At 52.1% G+C, this 18474-nt stretch overlaps 6 protein-coding genes across 6 annotated transcripts; 4 read left to right on the top strand and 2 right to left on the bottom strand.

Moving 5' to 3' along the window:
• Nucleotides 1–3246: 3246 nt before the first annotated feature.
• Nucleotides 3247–3862, bottom strand: COCMIDRAFT_102866 (uncharacterized protein; the record flags this gene model as incomplete). The annotated part of the gene is made up of 2 exons (XM_007692606.1): nucleotides 3247–3749; nucleotides 3826–3862. 2 exons carry the CDS (start codon nucleotides 3860–3862, stop codon nucleotides 3247–3249), a joined length of 540 nt encoding a protein of 179 aa, XP_007690796.1.
• A 555-nt stretch (nucleotides 3863–4417) lies between these two features.
• Nucleotides 4418–7301, top strand: COCMIDRAFT_102812 (uncharacterized protein; the record flags this gene model as incomplete). Its single annotated transcript, XM_007692605.1, has 7 exons — nucleotides 4418–4545; nucleotides 4614–4683; nucleotides 4897–5046; nucleotides 5167–5551; nucleotides 5600–6012; nucleotides 6060–6197; nucleotides 6264–7301. The coding sequence occupies 7 exons, from the start codon at nucleotides 4418–4420 to the stop codon at nucleotides 7299–7301; spliced, it is 2322 nt and encodes a 773-aa protein (XP_007690795.1).
• A 1102-nt stretch (nucleotides 7302–8403) lies between these two features.
• Nucleotides 8404–10016, top strand: COCMIDRAFT_102831 (uncharacterized protein; the record flags this gene model as incomplete). Its single annotated transcript, XM_007692604.1, has 3 exons — nucleotides 8404–9202; nucleotides 9269–9364; nucleotides 9424–10016. The coding sequence occupies 3 exons, from the start codon at nucleotides 8404–8406 to the stop codon at nucleotides 10014–10016; spliced, it is 1488 nt and encodes a 495-aa protein (XP_007690794.1).
• Nucleotides 10017–11201: 1185 nt separating this feature from the next.
• On the bottom strand, nucleotides 11202–12380 carry COCMIDRAFT_28722 (uncharacterized protein; the record flags this gene model as incomplete). The annotated part of the gene is made up of 4 exons (XM_007692588.1): nucleotides 11202–11284; nucleotides 11502–11688; nucleotides 11822–11955; nucleotides 12086–12380. The coding sequence occupies 4 exons, from the start codon at nucleotides 12378–12380 to the stop codon at nucleotides 11202–11204; spliced, it is 699 nt and encodes a 232-aa protein (XP_007690778.1).
• Nucleotides 12381–12754: 374 nt separating this feature from the next.
• Nucleotides 12755–14313, top strand: COCMIDRAFT_28721 (uncharacterized protein; the record flags this gene model as incomplete). The annotated part of the gene is made up of 2 exons (XM_007692587.1): nucleotides 12755–14119; nucleotides 14182–14313. The coding sequence occupies 2 exons, from the start codon at nucleotides 12755–12757 to the stop codon at nucleotides 14311–14313; spliced, it is 1497 nt and encodes a 498-aa protein (XP_007690777.1).
• Nucleotides 14314–15298: 985 nt separating this feature from the next.
• On the top strand, nucleotides 15299–18367 carry COCMIDRAFT_102849 (uncharacterized protein; the record flags this gene model as incomplete). The annotated part of the gene is made up of 2 exons (XM_007692603.1): nucleotides 15299–18240; nucleotides 18301–18367. 2 exons carry the CDS (start codon nucleotides 15299–15301, stop codon nucleotides 18365–18367), a joined length of 3009 nt encoding a protein of 1002 aa, XP_007690793.1.
• Nucleotides 18368–18474: the final 107 nt, after the last annotated feature.

Here is an 18474-nt window from a genome sequence, read left to right as displayed (position 1 = left end):
ATTGTCACAATTTAATGCCCGATCCAAAATGCAAATTTAGCACTAACATGGTGAACACCTCCATAGATGTGTTTTCACCTGCTATCTCGACAAACTCTAGAAAGAATCGGAATATATGGGGGGGCCGGTTGACGTATGATGGTACTATACTCTCATTCGTAGTCGAGATTCCTCAAGAGCTTTGCAGGCCACAACTGTATGGCCGACAGCTCGTTGGCAATAACTCTCAAACATATGGTGTCGCTTGATTTCATGCGTCTCATCTTCAGCCACCTTGCCGACATAATGCCCAGTATATTAAAACACCATTGCCTGTGCCTATCGCATTGATTATTATCCGTTTGAACACGACCACAGACACGCAATGATTTTCGTTTCTTTTGTACTAGCTACTTTTAGCATACACAATCTCTGGTCCATACACACGCAAGTACCTGGGCTAGCCTGAAAACATGCAAGTGGGTACACCAAACGGAGAAATTTGCAAAAAGCCTTTTGTTTCTTCGCACAGGCTTTACCTTCATCACTTTTTCATCTCAATCTTACTCAATGCCGGCCTTCGTGTTCTGTTTTGATTGTACTACCATCGCTAGCAAAAAGATGAATGTTCAACTTTCAGACTAACCGACGAGACGAATATTCACCATCTGAACTTCAGCGCAAAAATATTATCGTCTGATATTATGTGCGATGACCGGGACTCGAACTTTAGGTGGTTGTTAATAACAGGACATCTTATAGGTTGATCAAAAGGTACTAACCCCGGAGCCCAGGCAAGCTCTATTATGAGTATGGGAAGCCTGGATTTTACCCTTAAACCATCATCGCTTTCAGTGTGGCGAAGAATTGGAAAGTTCTCAAAATTCTAACAATATAACCTTCGTCATTGAGCTCAACCGTGAAGGAACAAGAGCGAATTGGCAACAAGGCTCAAAGGCGCGTATGCCCAGCTTTCAATTGAGAGCGGTCGAGAGCGGGGTTATCGTATGACCAGAGTGGGGCTGATGCGTGTATCTGGCTAGTTATCTTCTAATGCGATTGCATTTGAAATCACTACAATACCATGAACCAACGCGTAAGAAATAGTGAGAGTCTAGTGCTAGGTTGGTGTTTTATAGTACTAAATAATGTCTTCTCTGCAAGAAATGGGTAGTAACTGATAGACACTTCTACTTAACTTCATTCCATTCTTAATCATAGGGAAGTGAGCATGTTTCTGCCCAACACCAACAAGTCAAAAATTCGAATTTCGGTCCTTAAAAAGGCTATTGCGAAATTTGCATTCACAAAGATACTGGTAAAGTCTCTTCGACCTGACAGCGTCATGCGAATCAGGCCTTTAGGTACCGCGTACTCGACCTCATCACACAGAACTCAATCTAGTCTCAGAAAATCGACAATAACAAATGAGCTTCCTCACCCTCGCCTCGCTACACCTCATTCCCAGGCTTTCTGCCGAATATAAGATTGACCCAATCTTCCTTCCTCTTTTCTTCTCACACACACACGAAGGAGCCTGTTCATCTTTTTTCTCTAGCTAACTCTTAATAGTACTAGATCTTTAAGCTTAACATTATTTCTATAATTACTATCTTATATCTACCAAGTAAGATTATTTGCCTAGTTTAGTAATTACTTGACTTTTCTAAAAATCTCTAAGCGAGTTCTAAGTACTAGAAAGGTACGAGTATAATAATTAGAAGGTTACTCCTTCAAGTAAGTTTTAATGTGTATTCTATATCAAACTGTTAATAACAACGAACATAACATGCAGGCAATAGTCAACATATCTCCAACACACCTCGTCACTACCTTTTCTTCTGTTGTTATTATTCCATTCGTGGAAGATTCTCTTCACACCACAATTTTAGCTATTTTGCTTTTCAAGAAAAGAAAACTCGGTTTATAGGGTGTACTTACGACTCCGCGCTCGTTGACGTAGATGTGGAATGCTATAGTAGCTGTTAGCCGATGACTGCAAAGACTAAGAATGAAACGATGCTTTACAGTGAAGAAAACAAGACGGAGCCTGTGAAAATATGTGATTTGAAGTAATAATGGTGTTGGTTGTTGCAAAACACCGTCGCAGTGAGGTACAGTGTGGTTGAGACCGTGGCAGGAAGGAGCCACAATCAACAGGATAACAGAACGTAGTGAATGCAATGAACGCAGCTGATTTCATACCAGGTGAGAGATGCGAGAAGTGAGGTGCACTTACTGCCTGGCATAATGTAGGGCCTGAAGAAGAAAATTGGACGCGACAGGTCCTTGGGCAAATTCTGAGTGACTTGATTTTTTTTCCTATGTGCTTACTGTACAGCGTATTAGATTAAATAGCTCAGTAAAGAATGGTAGACCATACCCTAACCTGCTGGAATCGGGCATCAAAAAATGACTTTGTAGTCAAAGTAAAAGGATTTAAATAAGAAGTGTTAGCGAGACCCTGCTGTTGAACCCCCAATAATCATTGGTAATACTACCAAAAAAATAATTTACACCTCTCCTGGGTACGAAAACTAAATGGGTTATGGTTGCGATGAGATCAGAAGATCACGGTATATGGGAGAAGATGATGGGAAGTGACTCTGTATCAAGAAGTGAGAACAAGATTGATACATAGCACTAGACCAGAGGAGTGGTGGCCGGGCAGAGTCCCGAGCCCCATCCTAAATAATCATGTCCAGTATCTCGTAGTCAAGAGGCAATTGCGTGTAGAGGCTTTAAGAGACATTAGATCAAGTCTGAGATAAAGTGATAGTCGTACGGATGTAGCGTCGAGAAGTTCCTTTAGACATGGAGAGTAAATCGTGATACAGGATGGCACATGTGGTACCTCGATTTCGAATTCTTGCTACGGCACTATGCTACTCTGACGCTCAACACATCATACCCACATCCCGTGCATGTTGCAGTGTCGGGGAATAGTGTCCCGGGACTCAGGTCAAGTGAGGCTGTGCATGTGGGGCATCGGCTGGGGTGCATACGCGTTCGGCCGCTCCCGACCTTCTGAAGCTTGTCTTGTCGTCTGCATGTTGATTTGCAGGTTCAAGTCCCTGCAGCTTCGTAGATGGTCATGATAAGGCGACGATGATCCCGTCTCTAGGAACGTCTCCGTTCTTGGGAAAATCGAGTGCTGCGCCGCACAATGTTGGATCGGCACAATGGCAGCCTCCGTACACGTATTGTCTCATTTACAAGACTGACGCTATTCTATCTCGTGTAGCTCTTGCTGTGTCCTAGGTGTCCTCACACAGGCAAGACGGCGGTGATAAAGGCCTCCAAGCCCCGCTCAAACAATTCATTGGCAACTCCAATGCCCCCGGGATGCTCGACGGGGGCCAACGGGTTCTTGACAACATACTCGACGTAGAGGTTGGCCCATATCTGGTGCAGGTACTGGCGCAGGTTGATGACCTTTGTGTCGGTGAGCATGACAAACTTCATGCGCGTGGGTGTTTCGTAGTAGTGGAGCTTGTATTCGCCGGTGCGATAAGAGAGGAAGGTATCGTCGGCGCCGCCGAGCTTGGTGACAAAATTGCGGAGGGAGAAGACGAGGCCAAAGACTAGCTTCTCGTCGTCCGAATGCGACATGCCCTTGCGGACGGCAGCCACGACGTCGCCATTGCTCACAATCGAGTTGCCAGAGGTCGGGCGGGCAGCGGCAGCAGCAGCAGCAGCAGCGGTGGTGGGTTTGGACGAGGACGAGGTTGGGCGTGCAGGAGTCCAGCGGCGCGAGTAGATGCACTCGGCTGCAATTGTGCGGTCAGCAGCGTGCACGGCGGACTTGTCATGGGCTCCGATCGCCGGACCAGGACAGCGACTTACTGTGCCGATCGAAGATGTAGAAGCTATAGAGGACCATTGCGATCGGGAATAAGGAGAGGCAGGGCTTGGTCAGGCTGCAGCAGGAGAGGGTGATTTGGGAGGGATGCGGGGTTGGGGCGTGGTGTTGTCGATGTACTATCGAAGCGACGATTCGGGGCGTGCAGCCGGCGCCAATGGGTTGTGCACAATCACACACGATAGCTGGTACTTGCGACGGATATGTCAAAGGCGCGATGGAGCGAGTCGGGGAGGATGCCGCCAAGGTAGCGGGCGGGTGGGCCTGGGCCTAATGGCAGTAAGTAGTGGGCGTGGGGACGAGGGTGGTGATTGATTGATTGATTGATTGACTGATTGATTGCTTGTGCTCGACCGACGACGGGCGGATGAGGCTGAAAGAAGTGCACAGCGAGAGAAAGGGCCCCTCTCTGCTGCGGGCTGGCCGTCCCGGGTTTCCCCATATTATTTCTCCTGCGACCTGCGACCTGCTATCTGCTAGCCCGCCCCCAGTTTCAATCTTAACTCTTCGTACTACTGCTACTGCACTTGGATGCCATAATCTCTCCCCCCTGGCCGGCCCTCGCCCTGTGTAGTCATGTCCCATTCGCCCGACCCGCTGAGCAAACGCCCATCCGAACCTGACCTCAAGCTCTACACTTCACAGCCTGCCCTCGCCGTTCCCGCCCTCAGCGACGCCGGTCGACCTCCGCCAGTCAAGTACATGTGTGTGTTGCTGCCTGCCGGGCTGCCTTTGTTACCCATTACCCCACCAAGATGCTGATGCCGTCAAGGTCAACACCCGCATACCAGAGCCCGTTACGACACCACACGCGCGCAGCCTCATCCACCAGACGTGTAAAGGTGCGACTCCCTCCCCCTCCCCCAGCCGAGTCTCGCTCGAGTGCACCGTCCGGCGCCTGTCCAATCGGCCCTCCATCACGTCATAGGCCTGATGCACGCACTGGCGAAGCTATCCGAACTTGGCACCAGCTTCTGCACCCCAATGGCTGGCAGCATTTGCCCCGAGAAGCCAACCAATAAATACTGTCATGCGTAGAGCCTAACGGACTGCAGGAAACGCTGAATGCGCGGTCCGAATACAGCAATAGCGAAGATGACGGCAGCGCCCAACATCGCATCAACCAATACTTAGTGAAACAGGAGATTGGCCGCGGCTCATTTGGCGCTGTTCACCTCGCTGTAGACCAGTATGGTCAAGAATATGTGAGGATACCAGCTCTCTAGACACCGCTGGCCATGGGGGAGAGGCGCAATGCCTGATATAATGATGCGGGTAACCTGGGTGGTACACATAGTGACTGTAGCTGACGACACATGGCGTAGGCTGTCAAGGAGTTCTCAAAATCGCGGTTGCGAAAACGGGCACAATCCAACCTCCTCCGCCGGCCAGCCGCGAGTAAACGAATGCGCGCACTGCCAGCCGGCATAGGCTTCAATTCTCCGCTCCACCGACACTCGACAACCGAAGAAAACAATGCCTTTGAACTCATCAAGGAAGAGATTGCCATCATGAAGAAGCTGCACCATCCGAACCTCGTCACATTGATCGAAGTGCTCGACGACCCTGAAGAGGATTCGCTCTACATGGTCATGGAGATGTGCAAGAAAGGCGTTGTTATGCAAGTCGGCCTCGAGGAGCGTGCCGACCCCTATAGCGAGGAGCAATGTCGGTGTTGGTTCAGAGACATGATATTGGGTCTAGAGTACCGTACGTCTGGTCTGCCATGTACTTCCGTCTAGCGCTAACCACCGCCAGTTCATGCCCAGGGCATCATCCATCGAGACATCAAGCCTGACAATTGCCTGGTCACCGAGGAGGATGTCTTGAAAATTGTCGACTTTGGTGTTTCGGAAATGTTCGACAAGGAAGGCGAGATGAAGACTGCCAAGTCTGCTGGCTCACCTGCCTTTATGCCACCGGAACTGTGCGTGGCCAAGCATGGCCAGGTCTCAGGAAGAGCTGCGGATATATGGTCAATGGGATGCACCCTATACTGTCTCCTCTTTGGGCGGATACCCTTTGAAAAACGCGGCATGATTGAGCTGTACCAATCGATACGAATGGACCCACTCGAGTTTGAAACAGAATGTGGCGACGACATCAAGGATTTGCTAACGAGGCTTATGGAAAAGGATCCAAAGAAGAGGATAACCATGGAGGAAATCAGAGTAAGTTGGAACGCTTCATCCTCAGACAGCAGAGCTGACCCCAGTAGGAACACCCATGGGTCACACGAAACGGAACGGACCCTTTATTAGCAAAGTCTGAGAATGTCGCCGTGATTATTGAACCACCTACAGACGAGGAAGTCAACGCTGCCATTACCGGCAACATGGGCCACCTTGTGACAGTGGTAGGTGCATGTCTTCCCTTTGCATCCGTGCAATTCTTACATCCATCCCAAGCTAACAACAGACAGGTACGAGCAGTAAAGCGATTCAAGCAACTGTTGTTCAGGCGACGACCAGACCGGATAGAAAGTATACTAGGAAGTGCCTCGCGCATTGTGCAGCCTCCCTTATCCATGCGGCCATCAGCGTTGCGCAAATCAAAATCACAGGACACGCATGATCGACGACCAGTCGAGGGAGCGCTTTCCGCGGAGGGTGTGCATCACTCTATCAAGGTAGACGACAAAGGACAAAGAGTGCCGAACCATATGGACGACATGGCATATTCCAAACCTGGTTTCCGTACAGAAGCAGGAAAGCGCCCCAACAGACTGACTGCCACCAGCAGTCCGACTATGCAAACCTCTCCAGGTTTTTCAGATGGCAAGATTTCACGCGAAAATCTGGCGATCCGACCCGGTCCAATTCAATCCATCTCTAGCCCAACAGGAACCATTCCGTCGGCATCCTCACCAACCACGCCCATTGGTAAGGGACATGCGCATAATCCGTTGGAAGACACGCTCTTCCTCAATATTGGAACCGGCGAGAACTTTCAGCCGGCGCCTGAAGACGGATGTGTTGTTTCTGAATCTCCGTCTAATGTGGATATCAATGTCTACGAAGCTGCTTACGAAGAAGAGGTCCAGCGCATTATTGCACAGCGTCGTGACCAGCACAATAACGCAAACCGCCGCCCAACTCTCTACCTCACCCGACGCGTTGAGAATGTCAAGTCGATCCGTGATAGCGACGCGATATTTGACGAAGGTCAAGATCTCCGCCAGAACATCAAGGTTAGTCTGAAGAGCTTTGTTACCAAGACCAAGGAAGACATTGAGGCGCGAGGCGAGCTGCAGAAGCTTCAAGAAGGTAAAGAGGGCAAGCTCAGCAGAACGATGCGTAATGTGAGGGAAGCCAAGCGACTGGTTGAAGAGGCGCGAGAACGGGTCAAGACGGAAGAGCGGGAGCGAGAGAGGGAGCGAAGTCGGAGCGCAACGCCTCTTGCTCGAAACAACAGCTCTGGCAATGCGGTCAGCCGCAGTGGGACTCCAGTCCAGAGCTGAGGTTGCCGAGCAAGAAAAGCTTTGAGCGTTGGACGGCACTTTTGTACATAATTTTTTACGGTCAATATATGCCTGGAGCGTTGGACAAAAAAAACCCCACATGGAAATGGATGCGATTGGGTGACAAAGGGTGTTGCATAATATCTTCCTGTGCCACAACAATTTGCTGCGGCTGGACGTTTTCCATTGCCCAAATGTGTAGTACTTACAGCCGTTGAGGGGGGGAAGGGAAGGAGACAGCTGAGTCGAGCCAGGGTCATCCCAGCACTTAGGGGTTCAATGTTCCTGGGACTTGACCGATTTCCGACACTAGTGTGTCGTATACTCAGCCTCACACGCCCCCCCCCCCCAAAACTCACGCCAACAATGGTAGGATTCGGACCGTGTTTTTTTTTTCAAATGCGGATGTTTTAAGCCTTGTTAGTTTGGCAAAACTATAAACACTACTTACTCCCAATCCTGCTCTTTTCTTGTACTTTGTTTTATCTTGGTTCGGTGTAACGTGTACTACTTAGCATGTAAAACTAAGGTGTACACACACACACGCATAGATGTTCTTTTTTTTTCTCTACTAAAAGTGTTGCTAGATAAGTTGAGTGGCTAATCCGGGGGGTGAGGAGGAGAGGGAGGGAAATTGGTCTTTCCCGTCTGACTCGGCCCGGTATGAAAAAGGTGATATGCTTGGTTGGGGCAGGTGTACTGGGTGTAAGTAGTATACCAAGACAATTTTCCGCTTTTTTTTTCCAGGCGTCCTGCGCTGGGGGGAGGGGGCTGTATTTAGAAACGGGGGAGGACGGGGGTTGAGTTGTATACATAATTTCATGTTTCCCTTTTTTTTTATTCTTCTTCTTCTATTTCATCTTAGTATTTACACTGAGTTTGACTTGTTTTGTTTTATTGTACTGCGAAAGCTAGGCTTTGTGTTGCGGTCTGACACTGCAGTTTGTGTATACGTTCGATCTTTATTGTGAAGTCTGAAGCAAACACCCCCATACAAATCATGGACGCGAGCGGCAGTGACAGTGTGGGGAAGAAAGAGGAGGAAAGACTCGTCATTGCATCCGTTCCGTCAACTGATAACCTCGTCCCCAACGATGCCATCATGTATACGCCTCAAGAAAAGATACAAAACACCGACACCACCAAATCCTCCTTCTGGAAATGGACACCCAAGACACGAAAACACATCTTGGCCTTCCTCGCCGTTCTCGCCACAGCAGTCGTCCCGCTTGCTATCCTAGGCGAAGCCACATCCCCGCCGTACGCCGGCCGCGCCCCCTTTTCCTCAATTTTTCGGGACAAAGTGATTTCCTGCGGCGGCAGCATCGGCGGACGCCCTGCAAACTCGACGATTACAGGTATTGAAAAGGTGTTCGCGCTCGACATGACGTTTGGGCAGTACACGTTCTCGCAGGTCAAGGCCATCGACATCGCGTGGGATGTGGGTATCGGGCGTGGTCTGCAGGTGCTGGCGTCGTGGGTGTCGTATAGTATCTTTTGTGATGCGTTGTTGAAGGCGATCGAGCGGCATCCCGCGTCGTTTATTACGTTTCAGCGGATAGCGCTCGAGGGGCCGGGGTTGAAGTCTGTTGCGACCCTGTTGATTGAGTTGTGGGCGGCGAAGAGTAAGAGGACGAAGGCGCTGTTTTTCTATATGCTATGGGCGACGGCGTACATTGTTGCTTTGCCGATTGTGGTTGGGGCCATGACGGGTTACGATGCTACGGCTGTGGCGTGGGTTGATATCGAGGGCGTGGATAATAATCTTGTGCCGGCGTCGTCGGTGAAGCCGACGTGGATGGTCAAAGGGACGGCGAATGAGACGTTCGCGCAGCCGGCGTGTGTGGATACGCAGGTAAAAGACAAGTATACGTGGTTTGTGGGTCAGCGGAGCCAAATGTGTAAGTTATGGACCGATGCGAGATGGGCTGGTTCAGTGACGGGTGGCTAACAGATGCTTGGTGTAGGTGACTGCCAGATTCCCAACGGAACAAGGTACTCTAGTAAAGAACTCAGTGACATGGGCCGCACTAGCCAGTTCTATGAAGTCATGAGATTGGGCTGTCAGTTCAAACACTCCATCTACACCACGTTGTCAGCACCGCTAACTGCGTCATACTAGGTGTCTACAACTTCACATCCAATACGCAGACCTTTGAAGACGTGGACTTCCCCGACGGCAACTCACGCAAAACCTACTCGTGCAACTCCACTATCCCCGTAATCATCAAGGACAAGACCTACGACGCACAGGACCTTGTCACAAGCTTCGGCTACTGCCACTTGGCCATTGCCTACAACGAGACTTATCTCGAGGGAAAATCGCGTTGTCTGCCCAACACTGCCCATCCGTCTTACGAATGGGGTTTCTCTACACTGCTATGTGGTCTCTTTGTCTTTGTGACTTCAGCCTGGGTGGTAAGCATGTACATACTGTGGCTGGATTCGCAGCACGGTAGTACGCTCGTGCAGATGGGATACCGCATGACGCCTCTACGTGCAGCATTTGCAATGGCGAAAGCGGCAAGGCAGCGTACGGGATACTGCGAGAAGCAGCTTGTAAGGGCAGACACAGAGTCGCTGGAGAAGGAGCTGTATGGACGCAAGGGAAGCAAGAAGACAAAGGTTGACTTTGGGATTTTTGTGGAGGATACAGAGGGAGGCGAGGAGATGCGGGGGTGGCAGAAGGTGGGAGACGGCAGGAACAGCCGTTGAGAATGGGCACCAAGGATATTGTTGTTAGACTGTACAATACTAGAGGTCCATAACCACCCAATATGTGTATGTGAATCCAACACTCTGTGTGCGATGTGTGCCTCCAACCAGCCACGCCCACTATCCATTTTTGTACACATGCAGGCAAATGGGCCCACTGTGCACTTATACGCGGACAATATTTTTTACCCGTTCTGCCGGGTTCCCCGATCTGCCCGTGTGACTGTCGTGAGCAGAAAAGGGAGGCAAGCTTTTTTGGGAACGGACAGGTGTTAGCATACACAAATGGCAAAAGATGAGCCCAGGGTTTGGGTGTCTTGGAACGGGGCCCAGGCAATGTTAAACGCGCAGGAGGATCGGATGGGATCGGGTAATTGTAGTGGGGGTGGGCGGCTATGTGTGAGTTGGATGTGAAGGCAGCTCAGGGACGGTGGCTTGCATGGTGTCGACTACTCTACATACGACGGATGAGAGGAAGAAGGAAAAAAACTTGTTGAGTGCTTGGGTGTGTTTGTCATGACGGAAGGAGCGATTGGTATGTACAAGACAGCCGATGGTCGAGCAACCAAATGGAGCCAAAACATCAAGGCCAAATGCAGAAGGAACAAGCGCGGCGGTAAGTATGCCTCATGCCGAGGCAAAAAAATAAAAATTAAAGGCATCCATCTGCCATCTGCCATCAGCCAGCCATGTCTCAGTCATGGCAGCTAGACGTGGCCATGACCAATTTTTTCCTTGTTCCCGTCACGCTGGCCCCGGCTGACAAACGCACATGAGGTCCTTACTGTATGTGAGTAGTCTATGTAGGTATTTGACTATGTGGCTTTGGCTGGGCCGGGCCGGTCACGTTGCAGCGCCCCAAGACAACGGTTCATACCAAGGCGACGGAAGCATCAACAGGGCCGTGCACAAGGCAAGCTGCATGCAACGACTCCCGTCGCCCGTCGCCAGTTATCAAAAAGGCCGTGCAGAGTTGCCAGGCCCCAGTGGGAGCGTGTTGAGTGGTCAGGCCAGGGTGGTGGGGTGGCCGACACTTGTTTATTACCAACGGCTTTGTCGTGTCGACAGGCCCTGCGACCTGGGGGGCTGGGATTGGGACTGGGACTGGGACTGGGACTGGGACGGGGACTGGGTTGTGTAGCGAAATGCGGTGTGCATGTCGACGCCCTTGAGATGCGGGGGTTGCTAATCGTACAGCCCCTCGCTTGGCTGGGCGCATGCCATGGCAGTGGCCGATGCTTGGACGACGAGGGCGACGCTGTGCTTGTCTGCATGGCTGCATGGTTGCGTCTAAGTAGGGGGGACTAATGGAGAGAAAGAGGGAGAGTATCAGATAACCGCGTCTCTCGTATTTTGTGTTGGTGTAGACACGTGCGTGGCATGGAAGCAGACTTGCGCTTCTTGTGGCCTAATTTGTAATATGTAAACAAGTGTCATTGTCGGCGGCACGTCATACGCATTGTAGATCTAGGCGGAATTACTTACCACCAACGGCTATCGGACGAACTCGGAATTTAAGCCGGCATGGCTGTGCCTGAATTCGAGTGGTGGTTGTGATAATGATGATGATGATGATGGTGACATGCTTCGGGGATGGACAGGTGGGAAGGGCAGTGGCGTCACTGTGCTTGCCTGGCTGCTTGTATCTTGTACATAGATATGTAGTCGCAATCTGGACAGATGCAGCTGGCTCTCTTGATCCTTAATTGCGTGGGCCAGCCCAGCACTTGGCAGAGTTTTCAGTGGACCATCGGCGGTCCACAAGTATGAGGTTAGCAATGCGTCGCCTTTTGACCTATGCCCACCTCAGTGCCGTCGGCTGGCAACAGCTGTCGGCCAGGGCCCAGCGACCCAGCAACCCAGCAACCCAGCAACCCAGTGACTTGGCCAATGGCCCATAGCTGATGGCCCATGGCCCATAGCCCGCATCTGGCGGCCGCTGCAAATCTCACGCAGCGGTCAACTGGCTCTCGCAACCACTGGCGTACAAAATAAAACATGTCGAAAATCCCGCAAGCCAGGCCTCATCTAGAAAGCCGTACACGACGGCCGGGCAGTGCACCATCTACCATGGGTGTACCCCTCGCACAAAGCCAATATTTGATCCGCCACTCGTCCCAACTCTGCCAGCTGGTTTTTTTCTTTCTTCTTGTTGAAAACTATCGCCGAGCCTGCTACTCGCTGCGCTGCTGGCTTTGTTGGTGCGCAAGTCGCGGATCCGTCGGCCAACGTCCACCCATCGACATCATCTGCTGCACAGCCACCCTGTGTGGCTCCCCAGTGCCCCGTGAGAGCGCAAGCAAATTCAAAGACGCCTTTGGCCTCCCACGCTTCAAGCCGCCCTTGACCCTCGCCTTGCTTCATACGTAGACTACTTTTTTTTATTCACACGCCCACTCCGCCCGCCCGCCCGCCCGACCACGCCGCCACCGTGTTTTTGCGCCTCCAGACCCCTCACGCGCACCTGCCGAACCTTGTCTCCACCACCCACCGTCGACGAAGATACGCCGTTTTGACCGCCGTGCAATAACTCACCCTGGGCTTCTTGCCCGCGAGACACCTGCGTCTCCAAACCACTGCTGCCACTACTGCTTCTGCTGCTACCATCCCCACTACCCCTACCACTACCACTATTACCGCCACTGTTGCCAGTGAGCTCCCGCCTGCCCCCCTCCCCACCCTTTACCTCCAAGCCGTGTCGCGCATTCCTCGTCTACACCAGACAAAGAGGTACCACCATGGCGGCCCCGACCACCACCAACCTGCCCACCACAACGGCCAAACCCGCCGCCTCTCCCCCGGCCTCGGCCTCGACTGCATCGTCGGTCCACTCCCAACCAGACACACTTCTGGCGCTTCCCCAGGCCGTCAGCCCTGTCCCTCCAACAAGCCCTACTCCCACTGTGAGCCACTCCGGCGCAAGTAGTGTGCAAGCCGCCGCTGAAGCATTGCTCAAACCCAAGAAGCCCACCATGACGTCGCGCATCAGCAGCATGATGGGTATCAAGAGCTCTACCAACCCCGACAAGAACGGCGACGTCAAAGCCACAAACGGCGCCACTGCCAACGGCCGTCCCCCGCCAGCGCGCCAGGGCTCCGTCAACAGGAAGGATGGCCCCACAGCGCCCTACAAGCGCTTCTGGCTCAACGAAGACGGCTCCCACGAACACCACCTCAAGGTTGCCAAGCGCCAGGAGAAACTCTCAGACATGTTCCAGAACTTGATGTTGGGCAAGAAGAAGGGTGAGGCTCCAGAAGACCAGCCATTGAGTCTCATGTCCAACTGGGTCGATGTTATGCGCAACGAAAAGGAGAAGCTTGCAGAGCAGAAGAATGCTGTCAACGCCCTCCCCCAGACGTTGGTCCAAAAGTACGGCAAGTGCCAAGAAGTTGTTGGCCGCGGAGCCTTTGGCATTGTTCGTGTCGCACACAAGCAGGACCCCAAGGACTCAAAACGAGAGCAACTATATGCCGTCAAGGAGTTCAAGCAAAGACCTGGCGAGTCTGCCAAGCGATACCAAAAGCGCCTGACATCTGAATTTTGTATATCCTCCTCCATGCAACATCCCAACGTCATCACCACACTCGATCTGCTCCAGGACGAAAAGGGCACATATTGTGAAGTCATGGAGTATTGCTCTGGTGGCGATTTGTATACCCTGGTCCTCGCCGCCGGCCAGCTCGAAGTTGCCGAGGCAGACTGCTTCTTCAAGCAGCTAATGCGTGGTGTAGAGTACATGCATGAGATGGGTGTCGCACATCGCGATTTAAAACCTGAAAATCTGCTCTTGACAACCCATGGCTCCATCAAGATTACCGACTTTGGTAATGGCGAGTGCTTCCGGATGGCTTGGGAAAAGGAAGCGCACATGACTGCTGGCTTGTGCGGCTCAGCTCCTTATATTGCGCCTGAAGAATACGTGGACAAGGAATTTGACCCCCGTGCTGTCGACGTGTGGGCCTGTGGTATCATCTACATGGCCATGAGGACAGGCCGCCACCTATGGCGTGTTGCTCAAAAGGGCGAAGACGAGTTCTTTGACCGCTACCTCGAGGACCGAAAACAGGAGGAGGGATACCGACCCATTGAGGTTTTGCGAAGAGTGAGTCACGATTTTTTTTTTTTACAAATTGCTACTAGTAATAGCTGCTAACCCACATCTAGCGACAATGTCGTAATGTCATCTACTCAATTCTCGATCCTATACCTGCCCGTCGTTTGACGGCGCACCAAGTCCTTGCTTCGGAGTGGGTTTCCGAAGCCAAAGTCTGCCGTGCAGGCAACGAAGGCTTCTAAACCGACTCTACCCAGGCTGGTCCTTCTTATTCTTTAGCCTTTTCCCGCGGCTCCTTTAACACGTCCTCATCTTCGGCCATTTTCCCCTGGATGTTTGCCTTCATTTCTTACTCGACTTGGATTTCTTTTTCTTTTTTGGACATACCCCTTTTACGCTTGGTCCCATAGTATAGCGAAACCGTTTGGGCATCGGCACTTGTTGCACTCTCGTATGGCGTTTTCTTTCAGCAATAACACGGATCACCATAACGATACACATGAGTACTAGACGATGGCGCATGATGGCGAGGAGCAATGGGCTGTCCTGACCGAGCTGGCGGGCTGGTATGTCTTTTGGCTGGGCGGTTGGATGATTGGGCATAGACTCGACGAATTGGTAATCGGACTTGGTTGATAACCTGCTTGTGGATCACATGCAGGACGGCAACCTTGATGGGATGATTATACGAACAGCACGCACTCTTGTACATGAGCGTGTCGCGTGCCACGCTACGATCCTCTGGCTAAGTCTTTGCATGCTTCTCCTTTTGTTTTGGTCTTGGTTGGGAAATGGGCTCAGTACTGTATGTGACACGACAATGCCCTCATACTCTTGGGATTTATGATTGAAGCATAAGAATACAAAAAACAATAATCGTATATGTATGTATCTGATGAGAAGTCCACATGACAAGATATATGACAGGTGTTGTGGTTACTATATCTAAGCCTTTGATGTCGTGCTCTTGGCAGCGTCATTGGCTTCGCTAAACATTGCGCTGTGCTGAAGCAATTCACCCATGGAAGCGGTGAAACAGCCACACGTGTCAGACACGAACGCCTGTTCACGCCGCGCATTCCTCCGTGGCTGCGCTTTCCCCCCAGAAACTTGGGCGGTACCCCATGTCATCAATCTCTAATATCGGACAGGCCACCTGGAACTACCCCAGGCCTCCATCTGCCACCTGGCACCGTAACCTGCTTGCGCAAGACATGCACCCAAGCAATGCTCACGACCGGCGCCTCGCTCCATAATTGGACCATCCTTTTGCTGCTATGCAGTACATCCACGTCGGTACTCGCTGAGACGGTGGCGAATGAGACGACGACTGCTGAACAAAGCGCTGCTGGTGTATATTCAGGTGCCACGACACACCATACATCGCAAGCCACTTCGTTGCCTTTGCCTTCGCCCTCGCCTTCGCCCCTTTCCACACGAAGATACTCCGACAGCGAGAGCACCTCTCCGTACCGCACCATCAACTACATTACACACACGCTACCACAGCAATGCGCAAAGACAAGCTGGTCGGCGCCAGGAGAGACGGCCACTGTGAACGGTACAGGCGTTGAAGGAGGAGGGGCTATCGCAGGTCTGCAAACCCCAGCCCCTGGAATATGGGTGGGTTCCGAGAACATCGCAAACGAGGAGAGAAAGAACGCCAACTCGGACGCATCATCACAGCCAGACGCGACTGGCGCGGCGCCAAGTGCAGCAAGCAGTGGTACCGAAGGCACGCAGCCGGAGCTAGAGCTCGAGGTAGACTCGCCTTTTGACAATGCAAACTTTTTGTCGTTTGAGGAGTGGAAGATGAAGAATCTGGCCAAGGCCGGTCAGTCACCTGAGAACGTTGGGCAGGGCAGGCCGGCAGCATCAAACCAAGCTCCTCGTCGGCGACCCGTCAATGTCAACGCCCTGGACTCGTTTGGCGATGAGGGCGAAATCTCGATTGATTTTAGCGGGTTTGGACGCCCAGAAGATGGGGGCGTAGCAAACGGTATTCAGCAAGCCAGGCACAATGCTGAGGCTACCAAGACTGCGAATGGCGACGGCAAAGTGGCTCCAGGATCGTGGGCGCTTAGCAAAGACGCTGGTAAGACGTGCAAGGAGCGGTTCAACTATGCCTCTTTTGACTGCGCTGCCACTGTTCTCAAAACTAACAGGCAGGCCAAAAGTTCCTCTTCGATTTTGGTCGAAAATAAGGACAGCTACATGCTGAACATATGTTCGGCAGACAACAAGTTCCTCATAGTTGAGTTGTGCGACGACATTTTGGTAGATACTGTTGTTCTCGCCAACTATGAGTTTTTCTCGTCCATGTTCCGACACTTTAGAGTCAGTGTGTCAGACCGTTATCCTGTCAAGATGGAAAAATGGCGGACCCTGGGCACGTTTGAAGCACGCAACTCTCGCGACATTCAGCCTTTTCTCATCACCGAGCCTCAGATTTGGGCGAGATATCTTCGCGTCGAGTTTTTGACGCAGTACGGAAATGAATACTATTGTCCACTTAGCTTACTACGTGTGCACGGCACTACAATGTTGGAGCAATTCAGACAAGAAGAGGAGGAGGCGAGAGGAATTGATGATGACGAAGATCTGGAGGCCGACGGTGTCGAAGTCAAGAAACCGGCGGTGGACAGCGGACCGTTGCCTCCAGAAAATATACCCATTGAAGCTTTGAAAGACGATAGTACAAGCTTTGTGGCGTCACAGGTCATCGATACAACCAGTCATCAGAGTACTTCTGAGTCTAAGGCGGAACCAGACCCTCCCAGTCCGCCATCTGATGCCTATGGCTCGTCTACAGTTGCAAATGAGCAACCAGCTGGTCAAACGACTGATGTGCCCCAGAATCAACAGGCCTCAGAACCAAGCTCGGCTTCCTCGCCAACTCCTACGGACAAATTGAGAGACTTGAATATAACAGCTCCCGGAGAAAATACCGCTCCCACTGCAACTTCGATCATTGACAAGGCCGAGGCTTCATCCCCAGTTCACAGTTCCACAACCGAATCCTCGGCGGTCACCTCGCCATCTGTACCGCCCAATGACAATCCCACAACTTCCTCAACCGAATCGATAGCGGCAGGATCCTCAAGCAGTTCGTTAGCCAAAGTTTCTAGTGATGGCACAGTTATTCCTCCACAGGCACAGTCGCAGGGACGGGGCTCAGCTACGCAACCCAACGCTCCTACTCCATCCACTCAAGAGTCGTTTTTCAAGTCGATACATAAGCGCCTTCAGTATCTCGAGGCCAACAGCACGCTCTCATTGCAGTACATCGAGGAGCAGTCCCGTGCGCTCCGGGACGCGTTCATGAAAGTAGAGAAGCGACAGTTGGCAAAGACTGAAAAGTTCCTGGATCACCTGAATAGTACAGTGATGATAGAGCTCAAGAGTTTCCGCAACATGTATGATCAACTGTGGCAGAGCACGGTGATTGAGCTGGAGAGTATGAAGGAGCGACAAAAGTCTGAGATGGGCGAGATTGGCACTAGGTTGAGCTTGTTGGCAGACGAACTCGTTTGGCAAAAGAGAATGGCCGTAGTACAGTCCACACTGTTGCTCTTGTGTCTTGGTCTAGTCCTCTTTGTACGGTCCGGCACGCTGGGATCCAGCGCAGATGTCCCGATCGTGCACCAGCTAGGCAACAAGTACACAAGCTTCTTCGAGACCTCGCCAACACGCAGCACACCCAACACAGCGGGCATGGCACGGCGCCGCAGTACCTTCCGCAAAATGTGGAAGAGCGACACCTCGGCCGGCCTCAGCGACCACCACAGCGACGCCGAAACCGACGGCCTCCGCAGCCCCATCCAAGCCGACTGTAGCTCCCCCATCCCCGACACCCCCATCGCCCGCCGCCGCGGCAGCAGTCTCTCCCCCCGCCTCGACAGCCTACAATCCACACCCGTCCGCGACCACACCCACACCCACGACAACATGCCCCCAACCCCCATGTCCGAAGACCAAGCCGCGCGCATCCAAGTCCTCGCCACGCAATCCGGTCCCGCTACCCCCAACGGAACCCGCGATAGCCGCCCCTCGTGGGAAGAAGTCGATCGCGCAATGGACTTGCTAAAAGCTGAGGAACAGAATCAGGAACCGCCCTCGCCGGTTTCATCGCCGTCGTCGGCGTCGCAACAGCAGCAGCAGCATCTTCAGTCAAAGGGGAGAGATCGTGGTGGTGGTGGTGGTGGTGGGACGGGCAAGAAGAAGAAGAGGAGTCCGTTGCGGAGGGCGCATAGTCAGTATGATGAGGGGGGTGAAGAGGTGCTTGGGGGTGGGTAAGTGACTATGGTGAGAGGGTGGGGGAGAGTAAGTAAGTGATTCGTTTGACCGAAATTTGAGGTGGGATTGGGTTGGAATTTGAATCAGTGGCCTTTCTTTGTTGTTGT

This window comes from Bipolaris oryzae, assembly GCF_000523455.1.
Source record: "Bipolaris oryzae ATCC 44560 unplaced genomic scaffold scaffold_134, whole genome shotgun sequence".
In the NCBI taxonomy this organism is placed as follows: domain Eukaryota; kingdom Fungi; phylum Ascomycota; class Dothideomycetes; order Pleosporales; family Pleosporaceae; genus Bipolaris; species Bipolaris oryzae.
The sequence above is the reverse complement of the archived record's forward strand: the minus strand, read 5'-3'. Positions and strand labels throughout refer to the sequence as shown.